Source organism: Hemiscyllium ocellatum, chromosome 2 (assembly GCF_020745735.1).
Source record: "Hemiscyllium ocellatum isolate sHemOce1 chromosome 2, sHemOce1.pat.X.cur, whole genome shotgun sequence".
NCBI lineage: Eukaryota > Metazoa > Chordata > Chondrichthyes > Orectolobiformes > Hemiscylliidae > Hemiscyllium > Hemiscyllium ocellatum.
This window is the reverse complement of record NC_083402.1, coordinates 14,637,962-14,663,632: the sequence shown is the minus strand read 5'-3', so window position 1 is coordinate 14,663,632 and position 25,671 is coordinate 14,637,962. Positions and strand designations below refer to the sequence as shown.

At 39.3% G+C, this 25,671-nt stretch overlaps 1 protein-coding gene across 7 annotated transcripts in view; it reads right to left on the bottom strand.

The window, feature by feature from the left end:
• Nucleotides 1-25,671, bottom strand: part of clcn3 (chloride channel 3) — a 154,462-nt gene that overhangs the window by 97,412 nt on the left and 31,379 nt on the right. For 2 of the 7 annotated variants that reach the window (XM_060834935.1, XM_060834972.1), the window contains exon 1: nt 11,467-11,683. The exons of the other annotated variants lie outside the window; for them this stretch is intronic. In XM_060834935.1, the coding sequence (XP_060690918.1) occupies nt 11,467-11,551 (85 nt within the window). In that variant the 5' untranslated portion in view covers nt 11,552-11,683. Of the gene's footprint in view, nt 1-11,466; nt 11,684-25,671 lie in introns of those variants that run through there. 7 annotated transcript variants of the gene reach the window in all.

Genomic DNA, 25,671 nt, shown 5'->3' with positions numbered 1-25,671 from the left:
TGTGACCAGCAGAGTGCCACAAGGACCGGCGCTGGGTCCACTACTTTTTATTATTTCTACAAATGATTTGGATATGTGCACAAGAGGTATAAGTTAGTAAGTTTGCAGACGACACCAAAATTGAAGGTACAGTGGACAGCGAAGAAGGTTACGTCAGATTACAATGGGATCTTAATCAGATGATCCAATGGGCTGAGGAATGGCAGATGGAGTTTAATTCAGATAAAAGCGAGGTGCTGCATTTTGGAAAAGGAAATCTTAGCAGGACTTATACACTTAATGGTAAGGTCCTAAGGAGTTGCTGAACAAAGAGACCTTGGAGTGCAGGTCGATAAGATAGTGAAGGAGGTTTCTGGTATGCTTTCCTTTATTGGTCAGAGTATTGAGTACAGGAGTTGGGAGATCATGTTGCGGCTGTACAGAACATTGGTTAGGCCACTGTTGGAATACTGTGTGCAATTCTGGTCTCCTTCCTATCGGAAAGATGTTGTGAAACTTGAAAAGGTTCAGAAAAGATTTATAAGGACGTTGCCAGGGTTGGAAGATTTGAGCAATAGGGGGAGGCTGAATAGGCTGGGGCTGTTTTCCCAGGAGCAACAAAGGCTGAGTGGTGACCTTATTGAGGTTTATAAAATCATGAGTGGCATGGATAGGATAAATAGACAAGATCTTTTCCCTGGGGTGGGGGTGTCTAGAACTAGAGGGCACAGGTTTAGGGTGAGAGGGGAAAGACATAAAAGAGACCTAAGGGGCTACTGTTTCACGCAGAGGATGTATGTGTATGGAATGAGCTGTCAGAGGAAGTAGTGGAGGCCAGTACAGTTGCAACATTTAAAAGGCACTGGATGGGTATATGAATAGAAAGAGTTTGGAGGGATGTGGGCGGGGTGCTGACAAGTGGGACTAGATTGGGTTGGGATATCTGGTTGGCATGGCCAAGTTGGACCAAAGAGTCTGTTTTCGACCTTACATGTCTACGACTCTATAACTCCTTCAAATCTTTGATCTAAACATCTCAAAGTTAATTTCCTCTTAAACCAGAGTTTCTCTGCCTCTTTCTAGTTATGTTGAATAAATGTATTTATTCATTCATCCTTCACTGCATTTGATTATACTATTTTGTTCTGCCCAGTAATCCTTTCCAATTTTCCTCAAAACATTGTTCAAAGCTCTTAAGCAAGTTAATCTCCTTTTGTCAGATGCACTACTTGCATTTACAAAAAACAAAAATCCAAATACAAGTTCTTCACAGTTGGACTTAAGGTTTCCTTTTCAGTTTTCATGTTCGTAACTCCCCCTTTTTCATTAAAGATGGTATTTCCATTGGTTATCTTAGTTCTTATTTGTTTGTTACATTAATCTGCAGAAATAATGCTTCCTAAATATGTGAATTCTTCCACCAATTTCAGTTCTGTTCCTTCTTTGAAGATAGCCATACAGTGAGCATTTCTTGATAATTTTGAGAAATGCCTCACTTTCGATTTTCCAATGTTCACTTTCCCAAGATGCTTGCCTTCTTTATTAATCTACTGTATCTAGATATTAACTCAAATTACACAACACCAGGTTAAATTCCAACAGGTTTATTTGAAACGACAGGCTTTCAGGGCCCCCATTCCTTCCTCAGGCACTTCCACATCACAATATTTTCTAATCAACCTGTTCAGATATACTATTATACACTCTGGAGTAGGTGGGATTTAACCGAGGCCTTCTAGTTCAGAAGTAGGGAAAGATCCCTGCTGCCCAAGAAACCCCATCTACTCTATTTATCTACTATTCTATGCTATACAGTCGTAGTCAGAGTATAGTCAATGACTGACAGCGAAGAGGCAGGCACTTTGGCCCAAACTGGTCCATGCCGACCTATATGTCCATCCATGCTAACCTCATTTCCCTGCACTTGGTCTATACCCTTCTAAACTGTTCCTAACCATGTATTTGTCCAAATGCCTTGTAAATGTTGTTAATGTACCTGCCTCAATCACTTCCGCTGGAAGCTCATTGCATATGCATACCAATCCCTGTATAAAAACAAGTTGCCCCTCTGGTTCCCTTTTCTTCTTTCCCCTCTAACCTGAAACTGATACCCTCTCGTCTTCAATTCCCCAACCCTGGGAAAAAGACATGTTCCATGCCTCTGATGATCTTATATACTTGTATCAGATCTCCCCTCATTCTCCTGCACTCTAAAGAAAAAGGTCCTAGCTTGTCCAACCTCCTCCTATAACTCAGACCATTTAGTCCTGACAACATTCTTTACATTTCTCCTGGACTCTTTCCAGATTAATAACATCCTTCCTATTGCATGGTGACCAAAACTGAACGCAATACAACAAGTGCAGCCTTACCAACATACTGTATAACTGCAACACAACTTCCCAACTTTTATATTCAATGCCCTGACTGATGAAGGTCAGTGTACCAAAAGCTTTCTTCACTTCCCTGTCTACCTGTGACTCCACTTTCAGAGAACCGTGCACCTCAACTCCAAGGTCCCTCTGTTCCACTACACTCTTTAAGACCAACCTTGCACCATGAAACTCCTACCTCGATTTGACTTTCCAAAATGTAAAACCTTACACGTCGATACGAAACTTCATTTGCCATTGCTTAGCCCACTTTCGCAGGTGATCGAAGTCCTGCTGCAATTTCTGACAATGTTCCTCATTTTCCACAGTATGTCCTATTTTAGTGTAACCTGCAATCTTATTAATCATGCCTTATTCATTCTCATCCAAATCATCAAAAGATAAACAACAACTGGTCCAGCACTGACCCCAGGCACTCCACTAATCAGAGACCTCCATTATGACAAGCATTCTTCCACTATTGCCCTCTCCTTCATACCATCAAGGCACTATGTATCCAATTTGTCAGTTCCGATTGGATTCCACGTGATTTAGCCTTCCAGAGCAGCCTGCCATGTTGAAACTTATCAAAGGCCTTAGTGAAAATCATACAGACTATATCTACCCCCTGTCCTTGTCCTGGTCACTTCACAGAACGCTAACAAATTTGTGCACAAAGCTATTCTGACTATCCCTAATCAAACCCTAACTTTCCAAATGTCTTATCTCTCAGAATCTTCTCAAGTAACTTACCTACCACAGATGTTAGGCTCACTAGTCTATAGTTCCTGGGTTTTTCCTTGCAGCCATTCTTATACAAAGGCAAAACATTGGTTACCCTCCAGTCCCTGGAACCTCACCCAAGGTGAACGAGAATGCAAAAATATCAGCTCGGGCCCCCACAATTTCTTCTCTAGCCTCTTGCAGTGTTCTTGGATATGTCTGGTCAGGACCTAGAAATTTATCCACCTTCATACATTCTAATACATCCAATACCTCCTCTACTGTGACAATATACTGATCCAATAAACCCCTACTAAAATTTGCAGCATCATAAGTTTCAAAGCCAGAAAGCGGCTGTCGTCTCCGGTGTCGATCTTCCTCTGTTTGTAGATCTCCCTGGGTCGCCTTTAGACTTCTGCTGTAAAGATGAAAAAGGTACCTTTGATTGAGTGTGTTTGGATGGCAGTGTCTCTCCCTTTCACTCTAGCTAACTTTCAAAATGTTGGCTTTTTATATCCTAAATATTGTATCATCTCACTGGTTCTAAGTTGTCAAAACAGTAAAATTCAAATGGTGGCCAAACAACTGAGGTATCTAGTTTACAGCCAAACGTTACATATTTTCAATTTTCCAATACACTCTAAGACTGGTAGTCAGTCACACGACAATTGCCTACAAACTCTCACTGCCAAAACAGCCTTTACTCTCCTTTAAAAGGTACAGTAGATGCCTTCAACTTCAAAACAACATCTTAAATATTTGGAGGGTTTCTCCTTCTGTCACACTTTCAGACAGTGAGTTCCTGTTTCCCACCACCCTGTGGCTGTGTTTGTGTGCGGGTAGCCTTAGACTGATCACCCAACCTGGAGACAAAGAACAACACCAGGACCACAGGGAAACCATGTAAGCATGGGGATTGTGGAAAGGCATTCAAATACTCATTCCTGCTGCAACTTCATCCGCAGTGTCACACTGGAGAGAAGCCATTCTCCTGCACCCAGTGCATCAGACAGGCAGAGATTGCTGTCAGTGACTGTAGGGCTAGTTTAAATCAGAGATAAAAAAAATCACACATCATCAGGTTAGAGTCCAACAGGTTGGTCAAATTGGGAGGTCATATTGCGGCTGTACAGGACATTGGTTAGACCACTGTTGGAATAGTGCGTGCAATTCTGGTCTCCTTCCTATCGGAAAGATGTTGTGAAACTTGAAAGGGTTCAGAAAAGAATGTTGCCAGGGTTGGAGAACTTGAGCTATAGGGAGAGTCTGAACAGGATGGGGGTGTTTTCCCTATTTGTTCAACACTGTAAAGAGCTTAATCCAGTCAACCTGTTCAAAAGCTTTATCTAAATCACAAGTCATCAACTTCACTAGACCAGAAACACAAGAGAACAACATCACACAGACAACTGGAATAGATTTTAAAAAGTGCATAATAAATTAAATGCTTAACATCAGCATTAATTAAGTGTACAAAGATATTTGCTGATCAGAAGAATGGCCAACATACTTAATGCCAACAGTAATGATCATCCTAAGAAGCCAAATGCACACCAATATTCTGACTGTTGCGCATTGCTCTTGGTACAACATTTGATGCATGGGCAATGTCAAAGAAAGCGAGATGGAAGACGCAGCACAATATTGTAGATGAACACCTTCAGTCCAACTCGTCCATGCCGACCAGATATCCTAAATTAACCTAGACCCACTTGCCAGCATTTGGTCCGTATCCCTCCAAACCTTTCCTATTCATGTACCCATCCAGGTACCTCTTAAATATGGTAATTGTACCAGCCTCCACCACTTCTTCTGGAAGCTCATTTCGCATAAGCAGCACCCTTTGCGTGAAAAAGTTGCCCCTTATGTCCATTTTAAATCTATCCATTCTCACCTTAAACTTATGCCCTCTAATTTTGGGCACTGTTATCTTGCGGAAATGACCGTGGCCATTGACCCTATATATGCCTTTCATAATTTTATAAACCTCTACAAGGTCACCCCTCAGCCTTCAACACTGCAGGGAAAATAACTCCAGCCTATTCAGCCTCTCTCCATTACACAAACTCTCCAACCCTGCCAACATTCTTGCAAATCTTTTCTGAAGCCTTTCAAACTTCACAACATCCTTCCAATAACAGGGAGACCAGAACTGAATACAATATTCCAAATGTAGCCTAACCAACGTCCTGTACAGCCTGAAAATGACCTCCCAATCATATACTTAATGCACTGACCAATAAAGACAAGCGTACCAAATACCTTCTTCATTATTCTGTCTACCTGTGACTCTTTCAAGGAACTATGAACTTGCACTCCAAGGTCTTTTTGTTCAGCAACACATTCCCAGGACTTTACCATTAAACGTACAAGTGCTACCCTGATAGGCCCTACTAAAATGCAGCACCTCATTTATCTAAATTAAACTCCATCTACCACTGGCCATCAGATCACGGTCCTGTTGTAGTCTGAGGTAACTTTCTCCGTTGTCCACTATGCCACCAATTTTGGTGTCATCTGCAAACTTACTAATCATACCTCTTATGCTCACATCCAAATCATTTATACACATGACAAAAAGCAGTGCACTCAGCACAGATCCTTGTGGCGATCTGTCGGTCACAGGCCTCCAGTCTAAGAAGTAACCCCTCATTACCACCCTTTGTCTTCTACCTTTGAGCCAGTGGCAAGTTCTTCCTGTATTACATGTGATCTAGCCTTGCAAGCCAGTCTACCATGGTACTGATGGTATTTAAAGAAGGGATGGATAGATTGTTGAAATTTGTTGGAAAAATCTTTGGCATGAGAGAGGGCTTGAGGCCTGGAGCAAATCAGGTATGATCTTGCAGGGAAGCTTGAGGAATTGAATGGCTTCCTCTTGCTCCAATTTCTTATGTTATGTTCTTATATCAAACCAAATTAGAGAATGTCAAGAAAATGAAGAGTATACTGATAAATTCTGCGACGGTTTTATAGGCAAAGATTGGCAAACGATTTATTAAATTTTCCGAGGGCAAATTCCTCTTCAGTAAGTCAGTTTTTATATCACAAAAAAGATGACCATCATCCAACAATCATAAGAATATTCTTTTGTGTTAGGTATATATATGAAGGGAGCTCAGCAGCCAATTTGATCACAATGAGAAATGACAAACACATGTAGGGGTATGGGTGGGTTGCGGGTCGGTGTGGACTTGTTAGCCGAAGGGCCTGTTTCCACGCTGTAAGTAATCTAATCTAATCTAAACTATCTGGAGTTAACCATCTGAGATTCTGCTTGAGCAATAAAGTTTAACCAAGGCACAGCACAGAAATTTTATGCTGTTCTTGAAAATAATAAGGTATACTGTCAAACCAAAAAAACTGTGCACCTTCTAAAATTGCGAAGACACCTTCTAATAGGGTGTGGATTCATAAGTGCAGCATATTAGGAGAGTGACCATTCATATTTAAACCTTAATTAAGCACTGTTAGTTGATTTGAGTACAACAGGGATCAGAACCAAAGTGAATACCCATGCCTTTTTAGCATTAATCACCTGAGAGATATCAGGTCTGGAAATCTTAAATCATTTCCCTTCCTTATCTCTGGGCCACAAAACCTGGTTTCAAATGCTACATCCTCCAGAGGTGGGTTATAATATGTCTGGAGAGTTTCATGAAAAAAAATCTGAACTATTTCCCCTGTCCTAATAAAACAGTGCTCATGCAATGCTCAGCTGTCAGTGGACATTGATGCTAATCAACAAAACTCAAATGTCCTTTTGTAAGCCAATTTTTTTCTAATTTTGGAATATTGAGCTCAATTAAACCAATTAGGTAAAAACGAGGACTGCAGATTCTGGAAACCCAAGTCTGAATTAGAGTGGTGCTGGAAAAGCACAGCAGGTCAGGCAGCATCCGAGGAGCAGGAAATTAGACGTTTCGGGCAAAAGCCTTTCATCAGAAAGATCTTCCTGATCAAGGTCTTTTTTAAAATTCAAAAGATTTTGTAATGTGCATGTCAACACAAAGTAATCCAATTTAACCTCGATGGAGTTTGTGTTTCAAAACAACCATGATGCTGCTTTAAGCTGTAAGTACAAATCAGAGCTTTGAAGGGTAACGTACGGGAAACATTTAATGCTAGACCTACGATCAAAGCTCTTCATGCATCTCACAATACACTCATGAAAGAATAAACTGGTCTTTATGTAAGGCAGATTTTTCTGTGCACTTATTAACACTACTGCATGTAAATGTTATGCCAATTTACTACAACTGAGTTATCAATAATTCACAGGCTAATTCAACACTGGTAGTTCAATAATCCATATAAGTCTGCTTTCTGAAAGATCAATTACCTGACTCATAATTAATTGAGTATTGAAAGCCATCAGCTTTCTCTGGCTTTCGAACGGAAATAATTCTACTTGAAGCTGCAATAACATACTGCCACAGTAGAAGCAAATGTAGATTATCCAACACTCGGAAGGTTGTGGGAAGAAACGTATAAGCTGTTCATTTGCAGCACTTGTAATGAAAGGCAGAGGCCAGGATTGCATTAGGTAATATTGGGGCTACTAGTTCCAAATTTGATTCTTTACACTTCACTCATCTACTGACACAGGTTACACTAAATGTGGAGATGCCCAATGGTAGCTTTCTGCTGGATGAGGAAGGTGAAAGCTGGTTGGAAAAGGTAGCCAATCTACTTTTCAACTAAATAATCAATAAAGAAGTTATATATACATTCCATATCATCACATATTCAAGATCAAATAATTTGGTATTTCTTGATTCCAAGATCTCCTCCTCCACTATAATAATTCAACAGAGTTGCTGAAAAATAGTTTCTCCATATGTAAATTAGTTACATAATTATTTATTATTTTAAATTATCTTAACATGAAATTGCTGCCAGTGTTCAGCAACAAATCTCTCAAAATACGGATGCACCTCTGTAAGCGTATATGCATGAGATGATTAATTTTCATCCTGGTTTAGTCCTTCTTGTTAACGTCATGACTGAAAATCCAACTTGTGTGTTGGACTAAATAAACAAACACTTTCAGGAGCAGTGCTGTCCATTCACATGAGCATTTAAGGCCATTGCTGTCTCAGTCTCCATAACAAAGAGCACTCAATTAAAACTGGAAAAACATGGTGAGAAAGTTTTTACTTGTTCTTGTAACAATCCATCATATTGCACTGCATACAACACACCTACACCCCTCGTCTCCCACCACTATCTCGATATCTCCAAGTTGTTGTCCCTATATTTTTGGCACATGGTGGTACGACGTTGATGATGCCTTTCTAACAATCTAAAGAACAGAGTGCTAACTCTGCTGGACATTTTTGGAAGTTCTTATCACATGAACTCATTTTCAACTGCTTCTCCTCCAGACTCCTGACACTGGTTATCCAACATGTCAATCTTCACAAATCTCTGTTTTGCAATGTATCCTAAATTTTTACTTTTGCCACTTTATGGAGGATAGCCTCCATGTCAAAATACAACTTTGCCCCCACAACAATATATGATGGGCACTCCGAAAAATACTGTCACAGATTGATGTTGCTGCAGAAGGTAGTTTGGTGAAAACGCAGTCAAATATATATTTCCCTCTTGGTCATGTTTGACTTGAGATTTTGCTATAAATTCTGTGTCTTACGATCCCCTTCCAAAGCCACCTCATGAAGGAGCAGTGCTCCGAAAGCTAGTGCTTCCAAAAAAATCTGTCGGAATATGTATGACTTTTAACTTTTTGTTTTGATATAGACAGAGTAGAATATTTAATAATCCTGCAAAACACAATCATATAATGACTTGTATCAGTAAAAGCAATAAATCAAACAGTTAATATTAGTATATGAAAGTAACCAGCTGGCGTTACATTAAGTCAAGACACTACTACAGCATGATCAATGGAAAAAGAAAGTAGACAGAGGAAGGAAATTAGTATAATTGTGTTCTTATGTGACTTTGTGCTTTAATGTTTTCTCAGGTCACTGAAAAAGATTGCATGGCTCACAATCTCTTGTTGTCACGATGTCAAAACAGTGTACAACATCAATACTCTAAAACTAACAGTAACCTCTCTCATCCACATTCATACACTTAAATGAGAGAATCCACAAATGGCCTGCAAATGATTTTCCTTCCTTGTACAAGATCTGTTCTATCCTCACAAATGGAAACTAGTATAAAATCAATGAACTGACCTGAAATTCCACTTTCCTTGCACTATTCATACTATTATAACCCTTAAAATATGGCATTTCTGTGAAGGATGCAATCAGAATTTAAAGTCTAAGAAAGAATTTTAAAGTCTAAGACATAATTACTGCTGATCTATTATAAATTCAAGTTCATCAAATCAAAAAGAATATCCACTGAATGTATATTGAAAGCCTACATTTCAAACTATTTGAATGGGAAGGCTATTTTGTGGTTTCAAGATAAATTACATCGCATATATTGGTGTGATACTTATCAAAATATAATCACCCCTTTATTCCAACGAAGGCATTCATTAGCTTTTATGTCAGTTTTTTAACCAATAGAAAATATACAAGTTAGAAAACTGAACAGAACTTACATTGGCACACACTTTTGACTCAGAGTAATGGGAGTAAGGGCACGCAATTAAATAATTGCTCCCTCGTACTTACCAAAACTTTAGCAAGGCCTGATGTAATATGAATACAAAGTGCATTTAACCTACAACTCTTATTCAAGGAAGGATCAAAGTCCTTCCTTGACTCATTTAGTCTGTAAAGGCATAGTCACAGGCAAACAAACCATTACAAATATTTGGTTTTATGAAGAAACTTTTATAAAAGCAGTATATGTTCCAAAAGAAATGGGGAGTGGCACCTCATGATTCTTATGCTGGTGCTGCAATGGCAACCAATCAACATTTTGCACGTCAGATAATAATGTACTTGAATATCTGTTCGTAAAAAAACTTTTGTTTCAATTAATTAACTGATCAATCATTACTTCAAAGGAAACATTTTAAATTCCATAAAATAACAGAATTATGCTTATCCAAATATTGATACTGTACAACAAAGGTCTGAAAGAATCACGCAGAAAACAGTATTTAGTTCAACTGATAGATGGCCCAATTTTGCCACTAATATTCAGAACTCAGCACAGGAAAAGATTGCTGCAAACAAAATATAATGTTTGCATACTCGATGGAAATAAAATAACCAAATAAAACAATAACCATTGAAGAAATGCAGAAAATACCAAAAAGCTTCTTACAATAATCCGAAAACAGCATGCTGGTGGAAAATAACAAAACCAGAAAACAATCTATTTCTCTTCCCATTGTTAGCATTGAACTGTTCAGCATATTGCAGGTCAATAAACTGGATCACTGAAATGTGACATCAAATTTATTGTAAGTTTCTCTAAATGAACGAGGCAGACATGCAGTTTGAGTACGTGAACATGAGTACATGCTATTCATCAAATAGAAGATTTTCTCCACTACAATAAAGCAGGAAAAACAAATAGTGTCAAGATCTGAACTTTACAATGCATCATGCCTTGAACCATAAATAACTATTGTTAAGTCACCATATGCTGCAAACAAGGCTGCGTCATTTGTACCGGAGCAGTTTTGAATTAACCCTGCATAAATCCGCAATATCAAGCTAAGAATGATGCTGCTTATGCGTCATTAAAAAAAAAGAATTAACAGAGGGAGAAAAACTGCATGACTCTAGTAGGCACACCTTATACTGCAACTCCGAACTGAATTCTTAACCTCTGGAATGAAACCAAGATTCATTGCTGTGGGGGAGGTGGAATGAGGAGAGAGAAAGACTGAGCTTCAGTGCGAAGATTAATATGTAACACTGGATTTCTTTGTGAAACAGTTTTAGTCCAGTGTTCAAAATGCCTAACACTGAACAATTTAAAACAACAGCACATTATTAATATGAACAGGACAAATGTCACAAAGATTTTTCATGTTTTTAATATATATTTTACACACATACATATATCCTTACAAATATTTATATCACAATGAAATTTCTTATCTGATATGTTAAATTTCATCTAGAGGTTTCATTTAAGCAGAAAGTGTTGAAGAATTAAAGCAGCATCTGTCTGTATTACCTACAGTACAGATGGTGTCACTAACTGACCAGCGTGATCTGTTAGGACTAAACCATTCACAATATCAAAATGGGAATGTGTAGAAGCAGAAAGGCAAAGGAATGTGAAAATAATTCTAAATGAAAAATAAAACAAAGCTATCAAAATGGATCAGTAAAACAGCAAGAATTTTAAAAACTCCTTCAAAACAAGGGTATCACACTACCTCTCAAGTGCACCTTCCCTCGTTTACCAAAGACCAGCGATAAATAGCCTTGGAAATAGTACTCACCCCTTTTATGCATCTCTTGCAAAGGAATAGAGTCTCGCCCACCACCACCATCATAAGGTAAGTAAGGGTCAGATGGCATATCCATATGATATCAAGAAGTTAGCTGAACTGCAAATTTGTCACATTACTCTCTCAACCTGCACAGCAGCAGAGCTGCCATGTTTGCTCAGCAAAAGACAGACTGTGTTTGCATGCAGCCTGGTGCACAAAGCTGATCCTATGATAGGCTATGTAAGCAACAGGAAACTGATGCAAGCAACAGGAAATTGCTGTTATGTTGCTACTGGTTACCAGCTCTGACACAGAAGCTTAACAGCAGAGTAAATGCACTGCCAGCTAATCTTTTTGAAGGTGACAGCTCCAATTTAGGTAGGTAACCTTTTCCTAAATAGTGGAGAACTAACATTCTACGGTCAAAAGAATGATATTACTAAATACACAGAAAAACTATGTTTAGCTCAATTTCATTATGGCCCTGACTTATAAAAACTAATAGTTTAAGGAGAAAAAGATTCAAAAACAAAATGAGGGAAAGATGAAGTTAGAAACAGAAAGAAAAGCATTGCATGTCATGAAAATTTTATGAAGTGTGTCAAGATGTATCACAGCCAAGGAACACAAGGCAAATGACCGTATACTGTGGTCTGCGAAGATAACCTTCAAAATCTACAAAATCTTCCCAAAACTATGATTCATATACCAATTCTAAAGCATGAGCTGTCACTTTGAAATGTGGAAAAATGTAACACTGCTAATTCAAATTAAAGCAACAGAACATAGAGTCATAGAGATGTACAGCACCGAGACAGACCCTTCGGTCCAACCCGACCAGATATCCCAACTCAATCTCGTCCTACCTGCCATGATGTGAGATTTCTGCAATGTACCTTGAATTGCAATCCAAATATTTTAAAAATCATCAAATGCATTGTCCATGGTAGTCATGATAAAGAATACTTTGAATCACTGCGTCATCATCATAAAGATCTCACACAGATCAGGTGAGGTGTTTTAGATTTCAGAATAATCCCTCTACATCAAATCATCATCCTTTAGATCCAATGAATTGAATATGCTATAGTCTTCAAATCATTTGTTGGGGCAGCATGGTGGCTCAGTCGATAGTACTGCGGCCTCACAGTGCCAGAGACCCAGATTTGATTCCAACCTCTGGGGACTGTCTGTGTGGAATTTGCACATTCTCACCTTGTCAGCACGGTGCTCAGAGTGCTCTGGTTTCCTCCCACAATGCAAAGATGTGCAGGTCAGATGAATTAACCACGCTAAATTGCCCAGTGTTCAGGGATGTGCAAGGCTAGGTGCATTAGTCAGAGATAAATATGGGACAATAGCTTAGGGGAATGGGTCTGGGTGGGTTACTGTTGTTGGGCCAAAGGGCCTGTTTCCACTCTGTAGGGATTCCATATGATATGATGTGTGCATTCATCTTTTTTAATTTATTCATGAGAAGTGAACATCACTTGCTAGGTCAGTATTTATTACCAATCCTGAATTGCCTGAAAAGCAGTTAAAAGTCAACCGCATTCCTGAGTCTGGAGTCACCCATGGTCCAGTAAGGACAGTAGACTTCCTTGCCGAAAGGACATTATATGGAGGTGCCAATGTTGACTAGGGTGTACCAAGTCACAGGACACCAGGCTATAGTCCAACAGGTTTACTTGAAATCACAAGCTTTCAGAACGCATCCCCTTCATCAGGTGAAGTGAGTGAACTCACGATTTGCTGAAACAAGCACACATAACATCAATCGAGGTACACGTACTTCAACACTGAAGATTTTTCCCCGCCTGTCAACCAATCACCTATTCCAATCTTCATGGACATGATCCTTGAATAGGTTGGTCAAAGCACACATGCAAAGGTTGAATGACAGATGTTAGCCCTCCTGATATAACTGCAGCTTGGTTGTTATTTCTTCAAAAGTTGTTTCCCACGTTAATGTGGTCTTTATGTAGAGTCATAGAGATGTACAGCATGGAAACAGACGCTTCGGTCCACTCATCCATGCTGACCAGATATCCCAACCCAATCTAGTCCCACCTGCCAGCACCTGGCCCATATCCCTCCGAACCTTCCTATTCATATACCCATTCGAATGCCTTTTATATGTTACAATTGTACTAGCCTCCACCACGTTCTCAGGCAGCTCATTCCATACATGTACCACCCACTGAGTGAAAAAGTTGCCCCTTAGGTTTCTTTTGTATTTTTCCCCTCTCACCCTAAATTTATGTCCTCTAGTTCTGGACTCCCCCACTCCAAGAAAATGACCTAGTCGATTATCCTATCCATGCCCCTCATGATTTTATAAACGTCTATCAGGCCACTCCCTAAGCCTTCAACTCTCCAGGAGAAACAGGCAGAGTCTATTCAGCCTCTCCCTATAGCTCAAATCCTCCAACCTTGGCAACATCCTTGTAAATCTTTTCAGAACTCTTTCAAGTTTCACAACATATTTCCGATATTCCAACAGTAGCCGAACCAATGTCCTGAACAGCCGCAACATGACCTCCCAACCCCCGTACTCAATACTCTGACCAATAAAGGAAAGCATACCAAACGCCTTCTTTGCTATCTATCTGTGACTCTACTTTCAAAGAACTATGAACCTGCACTCCAAGGCCTCTGTTCAGCAACACTCCCTAGGACCTTACCATTAAGTGTATAAGACCTGCTAAGATTTGCTTTTCCAAAATGCAGCACCTCACATTTATCTGAATTAAACTCCATCTGCCACTTCTCAGCCCATTGGCCCAGCTGATCAAGATCCCACTGTAATCTGAAGTAACCTTCTTCGCTGTCGATGACACTTGCAATTTTGCTGTCATCTGCAAACTTACTAACTATACCTCTTTTGCTCACACCAAAATCATTTATATAAATGAAGTAGCATTGGACCCAGCACCACTCCTTGTGGCACTCCACTGATCACAGGCCTCCAGTCTGAAAAACAACCCTCCTCCACCACTACCCTCGGTCTTTTACCTTTGAGCCAGATCTGTATCCAAATGGCGAGTTCACCCTGTATTCCATGACATCTAATCTTGCTCACCAATCTCCCATGGGGAACCTTGTCAAATGCCTTATTGAAGTCCATATAGATCACATCAACCACTCTGCCCTCAATAATCCTCTTTGTTACTTCTTCAAAAAACTCCATCAAGTTTGTGTGACATGATTTCCCATGCCCAAAGCCATGTTGACTATCCCTAATCAGTCCTTGCCTTTCCAAATACATGTACATCCTGTCCCTCAGGATTCCCTCCAACAACTTGCCCACCATCAACGTCAGACTCACTGGTTTATAGTTCCCTGGCTTGTGCTTACCACCTTTCTTAAACAGTGGCACCGCGTTAGCCAACCTCCAGCTTTCCAGCACCTCACCTGTCACTATCAATAATACAAATCTCTCAGTAAGAAGCGCAACAATCACTTCCCTAGCTTCCAACAGAATCTAGGGTGCACCTGATCAAGTCCCAGAGATTTATCCACTTTTATGCATTTCAAGACATGCAGCACTTCCTCCTGTGTAATATGGATATTTTTCAAGATGTCACCATCTATTTCCCTACATTCTATATTTTCCAAGTCCTTTTCCACAGGAAGACTTTTGCAAAATTCTTGTTTAATATCTGCCCCGTCGCCTGCGGCTCCACACAAAGGTTGCCTTGTGATCATTGAGGGGCCTTATTCTCTCCCTAGTTACCCTTTTGTTCTTAATGCATTTGTAAAATCCCTTTGGATTCTTCTCAACTCTATTTGCCAAAGCTATCTCATGTCCCTTTTTTGCCCTCCTGATTTCTCTCTTAAGTATACTCCCATTACCTTTATATTGTAAGGATGCACTCAATCTATCCTGTTTATACTTGACACATGCTTCCTTCTTTTTCTGAATCAAACCCTCAGTTTTAGGGAATGCTGGATTACTTTAAAAAAATTATCAGCCTTTCCTATCAACTTAATTGGAATATACTGTCTCTGGCCTCTCATTATCTCATGTCTGAAGGTTTCCCATTTTCCAGCCGTCCCTTTATCTGCAAACATCTGTCCCCAATCAGCTTTTGGAAGTTCTTGCCTACTACTGCCAAAATTGGCCTTCCTCCAATTTAGAATTTCAACTTTTAGATCTGGTTTATCCTTTTCCATTACTATTTTAAATCTAATAGAATTATGGTCGCTGGCCCCGAAGTGCTCCCCCACAGACACCTCAGTCACCTGCCTGGTCTGATTTCCCAAGAATAGGTCAAGTTTTACATCTTCTCGAGTAGGTACATCAACATACTGAATCAGAAAATTTTCTTGCACACACTTAAATTCCTCTCCAACTAAACCCGTAACACTATGGCAGTTCCAGTCTATGTTGGAAAGTGTAAGATATAACCACCCTATTATTCTTACAAATAGCTGAAATCTCCTGACAAATTAGTTTCACAATTTCCTCTGGCTATGAGGGGATCTATATTACAACCCCAATAATGTGATCATCCCTTTCTTATTTCTCAGTTCCACCCAAATAACTTCCCTGGATGTATTTCCGGGAATATCCTCCTTCAATACAGTTGTAATGCTATCCCTAAACAAAAATCCCACTGCCCCTCCTCTCTTTCTATTCTTCCTGTTGCATTTGTATCCTGCACATCCCTGAGCCATGTTCTGTAATTGCTATGATATCCCAGTCCCATGTTCTTAACCAGGCCCTGAGTTCATCTGCCTTCCCTGTTAGGCCTCTTGCATTGAAATAAATGCCGTTTAATTTATAAACCCTATCTTGTTCTCTGCTTTGTCCCTGCCTGCCCTGACTGTTTGACTCGCCTTTGTTCTTAACTGTACCAGTCTCAGATTGATCTTTTTCCTCACTATCTGCCTGGGTCCCAGCCCCCCACCTTACTAGTTTAAATCCTCCTGAGCAGCTCTAGCAAAACGCCCTTCCAGTATTAGTCCCTTTCCAATTTAGTGCAATTGTTCCTTCTTGTACAGGTCACATCTATCCCAAAAGAGATTCCAGTGATCCAAAAATGTGAATCCTTCTCCCACACATCAGCTCCTCAGCCATGCATTCATCTGCTCTATCATCCTAATCCTGCCCTCACTAGCTCGTAGCACTGGGAGTAATCCAGATATTACTACACTCGAGGACCTCCTTTTTAAATTCCTGCCCAACTCTCTGTAATCTTCCTTCAGAATCTCAACCTTTTCCCTTCCTATGTCGTTGGTTTCAATGTGTACAATGATGTCCTGCTGGCCCCTCTCCCCCGTGGGAACATTCTGCACCCTCTCTCAGACAGCCTTGATCCAGGTACCAAGGAAGCAACGCACCATTCTGATTTTTCGCTGCTGGCCACAGAAACATCTGTCTGTACCTCAGGCTAGAGAGTCCCCTAACACAATTGGTCTCTTGGAACCAGACGTACCTCTCATTACATTAGAGCCGATCTCTGTACTGGAAACATGGCTGTTCATGCTACGTTCCCCTGAGAATCCATCACCCGTTACATTTTCCAAAACAGCACACTTGTGTGAAATGGGGATAGCCACAGAAGACTCCTGCACTATCTGCCTACCCATCTTACATTTCCTGGAGTTAACCCATCTAGGTGACTTTATCTGAGACTTCCCCTCTTCCTATAACTGCCATCCATCACATCCCCTTGCATTTATAAATTCCTCATTGCCTCTAACTGCCTGCCTATCCAACTAATCCATTCGATCGGATAGGATTTGCAACCAACAGCATTTATTGCAGATATGATCTTTAGTAATCCGTAAACTCTTCTTAAACTCCCACATCCGCCAAGAAGAGCATATTACTCTACTCAAGGGTCTTTTTTGCTTCTTTCAATCTACAGACCCAGAAAATAGTACTGTCTTATTCCTCTACGTATATGGAATGAGCTGCCAGAGGAAGTGGAGGAGGCTGGTACAATTGAAACATTTAAGAGGCATTTGGATGGGTATATGAATAGGAAGGGTTTGCAGGGATATGGGCCAGATGCTGACAGGTGGGACTAGATTGGGTTGGGATATCTGGTCGGCATGGGCAGGTTGGACCGAAGGGTCTGTTTCCATGCTGTACACCTATATGACTCTATGACAAAACATTGCTCCAGGTTAAATGAATACTTATGGCTTATATTTTAAGTTTAATCAAGAGACATAGCTCAATAAAACATATAATCAAGAAAGGACCAACTCTACTCACTACTACAGACTTATTTTAAGACCATGCTTAAAATCCTCGTAACTGCTTCTGTGCTGCGACCTCTCCAAAACAGATTCCTCCAAGATCAGTTGTGAATTTCACTGATTTTTAATTTTCCCAGACACACTCCGACGTCCAGCAATACATGAATTCACCAGCAAAAGCAGCAACTGCTAACTCTGTCAGTTAGCAATGTGGGTTTCTTTCTCTCTCTCTCCCTCTCTCTTTCTTGCACTGACCTCACCATGTGCTTCCTGTGGGCCACTGAAATGCCTGTTCCACAATATTAATGTGACATAATGGATACTTTTTATAGTTGGCCAACACGGTTGACAAAGTCCCCCAGAGCCCTCTAGTCTTACCACACCATTGGTCATAACGGTAAAATATTTAAATTTGCTCAGACGAGCATTAAAATAAAACCTTCAAATCATTAACAAAATTGATTTTTTTAAATTTCAAAAGTTATTTGTCAAAGATCCAAATCTGATTAACATGGTGTGAAGCATACATTTTCATCTTAAATAACTGAATTCACATGCACTTTCTCCAAAGATAAATTTTGAAACAAAAAACACTTCAGTCTAAGTAATGAAGGAAAAAAGATAAGATATGAAGTGTTTCACATTATTTTATCCGGTATGTTTGCACATGCAGACAGGTGTCACTGGACACAGACAAGTCAATAGGATTCAAACGCAGCTAACTCAAGCAATGAAACCTTTCAAGAACAACAGCTGCTTCAGTTTTCAGATCTCATGAGACTCAAGAGATTTTCTTAGAAAGGTGGCAAGGAGGCTGCACTGGGAGTTGGGGGAAAGAAGAGAACACCTTGTCTCTTCAAAAGGCTACACTTCAATGAATTCCAAATAGTATCAAATAGCCACAGCTCCTGACAGCAATAAACTCAGCTTTGTGACTGCCATTAAGTCCAAGGGAGGTGAAGAATTCCAGAAAATCCAGCAGTTCGACACGTAATGAACATTTACTTACTTTAAAAATATCTAATTTCCAAAAAGTGATTTTGGGAAAACAAGTTATCACACAAAGTCCTTGTAGAAACCTAGATTTGGAAAATAAAAATCCAGGTCTCCACTCAATACTCGAAATGAACCAACTTTCATAAACCTTTAGATGTGTCCTAAAAAAAACAATAGAAGCATCTTCATAATATAGTCCTCCTTGCTCCCTGTATGTTCTTCCTTCTCAAAATAACCATTTAATTCTTTCTGAAAGCTCAGATAGAATCTGTTTTCACCACACACAGGCGATACATTCCAGAACCCAAAAACTCACTTCTGCCTCTTTTCATTTTTACTTAAATCTGTGCCCCTTATTCCTTTTGCATGTGAAAACAATGCCTCCCCATTGACTCTCTCCAGATTTGTCATAACTTTTAATGCTTCAAACACCTTCTTCTTCCTCTTGGTGTGAGGTGAACTCGTGTGTGTCGGGTTTAAATTAGCAGAGGGGTTTACCCATGTCATAACAAGATATGAGGTATCGAGTCAAATTCCAAATCTAGCTAATATTTGATCAAAGCATTCACTACAAACAGTTGTTGCTAATCATCAATACTTGCTACAAAATATAATAAAAGGGTGGACAGAAGAAGAAACTTCAATAATAAGATCTAAATAAAGCACACACATTATATAACAAGAAGCTTATTATGACCAATCCTTTATTCTTAGGTTGCTTAAATAATTGAAGTCAGCCAACTACTATACACTTCTACAATAACAAACTGGATCCTTTCAATGGTGATTCTGCAATCACCTCTGACACCTCTCCTACAATAAATTAACAAACCGGTCTGAAGAACTTTGTATTGCCTCTAATAATTGTGGGTTCATAAAAAGTTAACAACAATTTTCACAAAAAATGTACATAATGCTTTGTCTGTATTAATGTTTTCATGAATCAAACAAATAGCTTATGAAATATGTATTTTTATCCTCAGGGTATAGATGCATTAAGAAGAATATTTATTAGTCCTCCCAGAGATACAACTGAGCGATGTGTGATCACTTCAAGGCACTTCAGAATAAATCATAGAGTACATAATATCACATACAAGCTTTCTTCCTTAACAGAGTGAACCAATTTGCCTTTACAACAAACTAAGAGTTTCGTGGTCACTTTCAATAATTTCAATTCTTCTTAAATTACAGACAGATTTTTAAAATCAAAATTAACATTTCCAAACTGGGATGTAATCGACATTCCCTGGATTAATCAATTCTTCTGTCTTAATAGTTCTAAATACATTACATTCTTGTATCAATTCTTTAACCACACTCAACTCTCCACAAATTTCCATTAAATACTGGGGAGGGTCATTATAGTAAAGTCTTAAATTTCTATTTGCAACTATTATGGACTAGACTCATTCTTCCCCCCACCCCCGCAACCTCAAAACAGATCAAGGTAATAGCTCAGACCCCAGCATTTATCTTATAGGCTGGTAAAAGGCTCTGCGTTTCAGGTGTGATTTGACTGAGCAAACTGCTGGTCTTTAAGTGAAACACACTTTATTTTTACACCACGGTTAAAACACCAAAAAAAAATTGGCATAACTTTATCTCCGTCAAAAAACTTTAACTACTAATTGTTAACTGTTCTAATATAGCAACATTATCATAAACACCCTTGGCAAAAGCAAATTCAGCAAAACAGCTTTGTTTACATGCTATTTCCAGTCCAGGGAAAAACAGAAGACTGAATCGAGCAGCAGAGACAGACGTTTTTGTAGCAGCACAGGGAGCGCTGTTTCTTGCAGTTTCAACTCCAAAAATCCCAACTTCAATAACTGCAAGCAAAAATCAAAACACTACATCTTTGAGAGCCTGACTCCACCCACTTATGCTTCTTGTGTCTAATTAAAAGAAACAAAGCTACTTATTCTGCTTTTCATGGAGCAAATTAAAAATCACACCACACCAGATTATAGTTCAACAGGTACTTGATGAAGCAGCACACTAAAAGCTAGTACTTCCAAATAAACCTGTTGGACTATAACCTGGTGTTGTGAGATGTTTTAATTTTGTCTACCCTAGTCCAACACCGGCACCTCCATATCATGGTTTTCATGGAACAGTCATCTCAGCACCAGCTTTACAACACCACTCTTGAAGAGAAACAAGATTGAACAAATTCCTCTTAATGTTGAATTTTACCACACAGTGGACCCAAACAATGAAATTTCATTTTATTTGCTTTGAAATTATTTTTAAAAATTCTTCAGACAACCTCCAGACAAAAGAATGGGCTACACATTTGACGTTCTCCACTCTTTTTTTGGAGTAATGTGCTAATTTAACAGCAAAATACATTTGTATAACTCCTTTAACTGCCCAACATACAGGCATTAAAGCACTTTCCTGGAGCGAAATTAGATCTACATACAACTAGAAGATCTCCTGTACATTTGTTCACACTTAAGCAGCTGTTTGATACAAGTTGTTATACCCTGTATTACCAGGAGAATAGGTTTAATCAACACCGGGGTTACGTCAGGATTCAGCAAATTACAGTGGGGAGGCAGAGGAACATCAATACAAGGTCATTGTTTATCGAGATAGAGGTTGTATTTCAAATATTAATGCTCAAAAAATTGGCAATGCTCTTAAACTGAATTAATTTGCAAAGACAAAAGTCACAATTGAGCAAAAAAAACTTCCTAATGAGCAACAGTAAGTACAAATTACTATCTCCGCAAAATTTTACATGATAATTCTAGTTCTTAATTTACAAATTTTATATCAAAGACCTCATAATTATGTCTAATATAATGAAAGTTTATAAAATTCCACCACTTACCAGAAACAAAGTTTGAACATTTAATCTCAAATCTAATTTCAACCAATTCAAACAGCTTCTGAAATCTTCACAGGGAGGGAAGAGGTGCCCTAATTCTTCTAATCAATGGAGATATTATGCAACTGAGGATAGTTCTCCTTACAGCTAAGAAGGCAACTTAGAAATTTTCAACATTCTATTAAATTAAGTGTCCTAATTGAGCAACTAAAAAGAAACCTAGCACTAGTTGAAGGAGCAATAAAGATTAGGGTTAGTGCATGGGATCACTAATCAAAGGACATGAATTTAAAATACCTGCAAAAAAATAAAATGTTTAAGTTATGCAGTTTAATTTGTGATCTGAATTATTGCCAAAAAAGTGGAAGGAAATTCAACAGTAATTTCAAAAAGGTTGTTGGTTTATCCCAGGATACTGACGGAGGCAATAGAGTAGTTTGCATCCCTTTTAACCACAGGTGAGTTCCCAGAAGACTGGAGAACAGCTAATGTTGTTCCTTTGTTTAAGAAGGGCAACGGGGTAATCAACGAAATTGTAGGCCAGCGAGCCTTACATCAGTGGTAGGGAAATTATAGGGAAAAGAGGTTTGGGGAAAGGATTTTGTCACGTTTGGAAAACTGTAGACTTATTGGAGAGAGAGTCAGGATGGCTCTGTTTAGAGGAGGTCTTGCCTCACAAAATTGTTTGAATTTTTGAGAAAGTGCCAAAGACGATTGATGACTGTAGGGCACTGAATGTTGTCTACATGGACTTTACAAAAGCAGTTGACAAGGTCGCTCATGGCAGGCTGGGCTAGAAGATCAAGTAATATGGGATACACAGTAAGTTGGATACAAAATGGGCTTGATCATAGAAGATAAAGGGTAGTTAAGAAGAGGTGCTTTTCTCACTAGAGGTCTGTGACAAGTGATGTTCTGCAAGGATCAGTGCTTTGACCTCTGTTGTTTGTAATATAAAGAAATGATCTGGATGAAAATGTGGGTGGCATGACAAAAATTGGTGGGGTAGCAGATAGCAAGGTAGAGGTCAAATACAAAAGGAAAAGGAAAGTATGCACTGAATGGCAACATCCTAAGGAGCATTGATATGAGCAGAGGGATCATGGGGTGCAAGTCCATAGCTCCTTCAAAGTAGCAATACAAGTGATAAGGTGGGAGAGAAGGAGTATAGTATGCTTGCCTTTATCAGTCGGGCACTGAGTGTAAACGCTGGCGAATCACGTGCAGCTGAATAAAACGTTAGTTAGACCACATTTGGAGCATTGTATGCTGTCTGGGAAGGATGCTGAGGCTTTGGAGAGAGTGCAAAGGAAGTTTACCAGGATGTTGCCTAGATTGGAACGCATTGGCTAGAACAAGAGGTTGGAAAAGTTGGATTGCTTTCATTCAAGTTTGAGGCAATGGGGCAACCTGAGAGAAGTATATAAAATTGTGAGAGGCATGAATAGAGTGGATAGTCAAATACTCAGGAGCATAGGTTTAGGTTAAAAAGGGAAAAGCTTACAGGAGATGTGCAAGGCAAGTTTTTTTTTAAAAATACAGAGGGTGCTAAGTGCCTGGAACACACTGCCTGAGAAGAAACAGACACAACAGTAACTTTAAGAGGCATTTAGACAGATACATGAAGAGGCAAGGAGTAGAGGAATACGATCATGTGCAGGCAGTTGGGATTAATTTGGAATGGCATCATGGTTGACACAGACATGGTGGGCTGAAGGACTTGTTCCTCTGCTGTTCTGTTCTATGTTCCACATATCACACTCCATTTGTGAACCTTTTGCTCACTTAACCTATCAACAGCTCTCTGTAAACTGTTTGTATCCCTCTCACAACTTGCCTTTCCACTTATTTTTCTGTTGTCTGCAATTTGACTCCAGTAAATACAATTCTTTCCTCAAAGTCATTAATGTATATTGTAAATAGTTGTGGTCCCAGCACTGATTCCTGTGGAACTCGACTGGTCACCAGCCTGAAAAAGAACCCCTTAGCCTCACTTGCTATTTCCTGCCCATTAGCCAGTTCTCTATCCATGCCAAACACTACCTCTAACACAATGCGCTCTTATGTAGTGACTCCAACTTTTGTGAGGAATCATGTCGTAGGAGTCCAAATACAACATTGCTTCCCCTCCATCTATTCTGATTGAGACCTTCTTGAAAAATTAGTCAGATGTGACTTCCCTTTCAAGAAACCATGCTGACTCTGATTAATTATATCATGATCTTCCAAATGTTCTGCTATTACTTCCTTCATAATCGATTCACATATTTTTCTGACAAGAGGCTAATTGGCCTATAGTTACCTGCTTCTCTCCCTTTTTGAATACAAGTGTCACATTAGCAGTTTTCCAATCACCTGGTACTCCTGAATCCAACGATTTTTGGAACATTACAACCAATATGTCCACTATCTCTATAGCTGCCACTTTTAGGATTAGGATCCTAAAATGCAAACAATCAGGGCCAGGGGACTTATGTACATTTAGCCTCATTAGCTCGTCTAATACCACTTCTTGGGTAATGGTATGTAATTCCTCCCCATATTCTTTAGCATTAATGGGATACTCGAAATATTTTCCATCAAAGAGTGATGCAAAATATCTGTTTAACTCTTCTGTCACTTCTTCATGCCCCATAACAGTCTCCTCAGATTAATTTTCCAAGGGGCCTATATTTACTTTGATCTCTCTTCCTTTTTGTATATTCAAAAGCCCCACTTAAATTTCTTAAATGCTTTATCTTTCAACTTCATACTCTCAACTTCTTCGGTCAGTTATATCATTTCTTCACATACAATTTGTCCTCCTTATTGGGATGTAGTTTTGCAGAGAGTCATGAAATACTCCTTAAATGTTTGCTACTGCTTACTTTCCATCATTCCTGCCAATCGATCCACTCAGTTCGTTTTAGTTATCTCTATCCTCATTTCATTGTAATGCCCTTTATGCACTTGCTTCCAACCCACTGTTGCCTCACAGCTCCAGGGACCTGGGTTTGATTCCCTCCTAGGACCACTGTCTGTGTTGAGTTTGCACATTCTCCCTGTGTCTGTGGATTTCCACCGGGTGCTCCGGTTTCCTCCCACAATCCAAAGATGTCTCATGCTAAATTGCCCCATAGTGTTCAGGGATGTCTTAGTTTGGGATAAATGTAGATAATTGGGAAGATGGATGGATATGGATGGGATTGGTGCGGATTTGTTGGGCCCAAGGGCCTGTTTCCACATTGTAGGGATTCTACGATTCAACAATACAGTAAAAATTTAATCCTGGCGCATATTTACTTAACAAATATCCACACTATGCTTCTTCTCTGACCAGTTAACCAAACACACAAAAATGGCAGAAGTTCACTGATTTTTACTGTGCTATTATGACTATTGAGATAACATGTCCATTAACAACACATCAAATTAGTTTTTAAATTAATGATGTGGAGGTACTAGTGTTGGACTAGGATGGACAAAGTCAGAAGTCACACGACACCAGGTTATAGTCCAACAGGTTTATTTGAAATCGTAAGCTTTCAGAGCACTGCTCCTTTGTCAGAAACATTAGCTTGCTTTTTCTCTCACCAAACATGCTGCCTGACCTGCTGTGATTTTCTGCAATTTTTGTTTTCAGTTCTAAGCAAGATGTTATTGCAGAGGGGATATGTTACAAGATAAGTTGGACTGGATTCTATTTTTGCCCAATTATATTGGCATATCAAAGTCAGATCATTTGTTTATTTATCTGTCAGTTCGAAGTTTCAGCAAAATTCCTGTCATCACTACCTTATTAGCAGGCCACAGGTTTAGCTGTGGTGGGCTCACGTCATGATTCAGTCAACAAGTACAACATTTCTGAGTGGAATCTGACAATGGCAATCGAATTTCTTTCTGGCTTCAAATACTCCGCAGTGCCACAAATGTAAAAAGACCCTTTGATAAAACATTATCAAGCAAAGCTCCCCAACTCTACTTCCTGCTTTAAGGTCACACAATGTGGCATTTCTTTTCAAACGTTTACCAAATTCTAACAATTTTAAGGATCAAAAAATTTCCAAATCTGACTTCTTAGCTGCTAAATCAGACATTCAGATTATTAATTGAATCTATTGTAAATGCTCCACAAAGTCTGAAACACAAGTCAGAATTTTCTATGTTTTTGCCTCACAACTCAAATT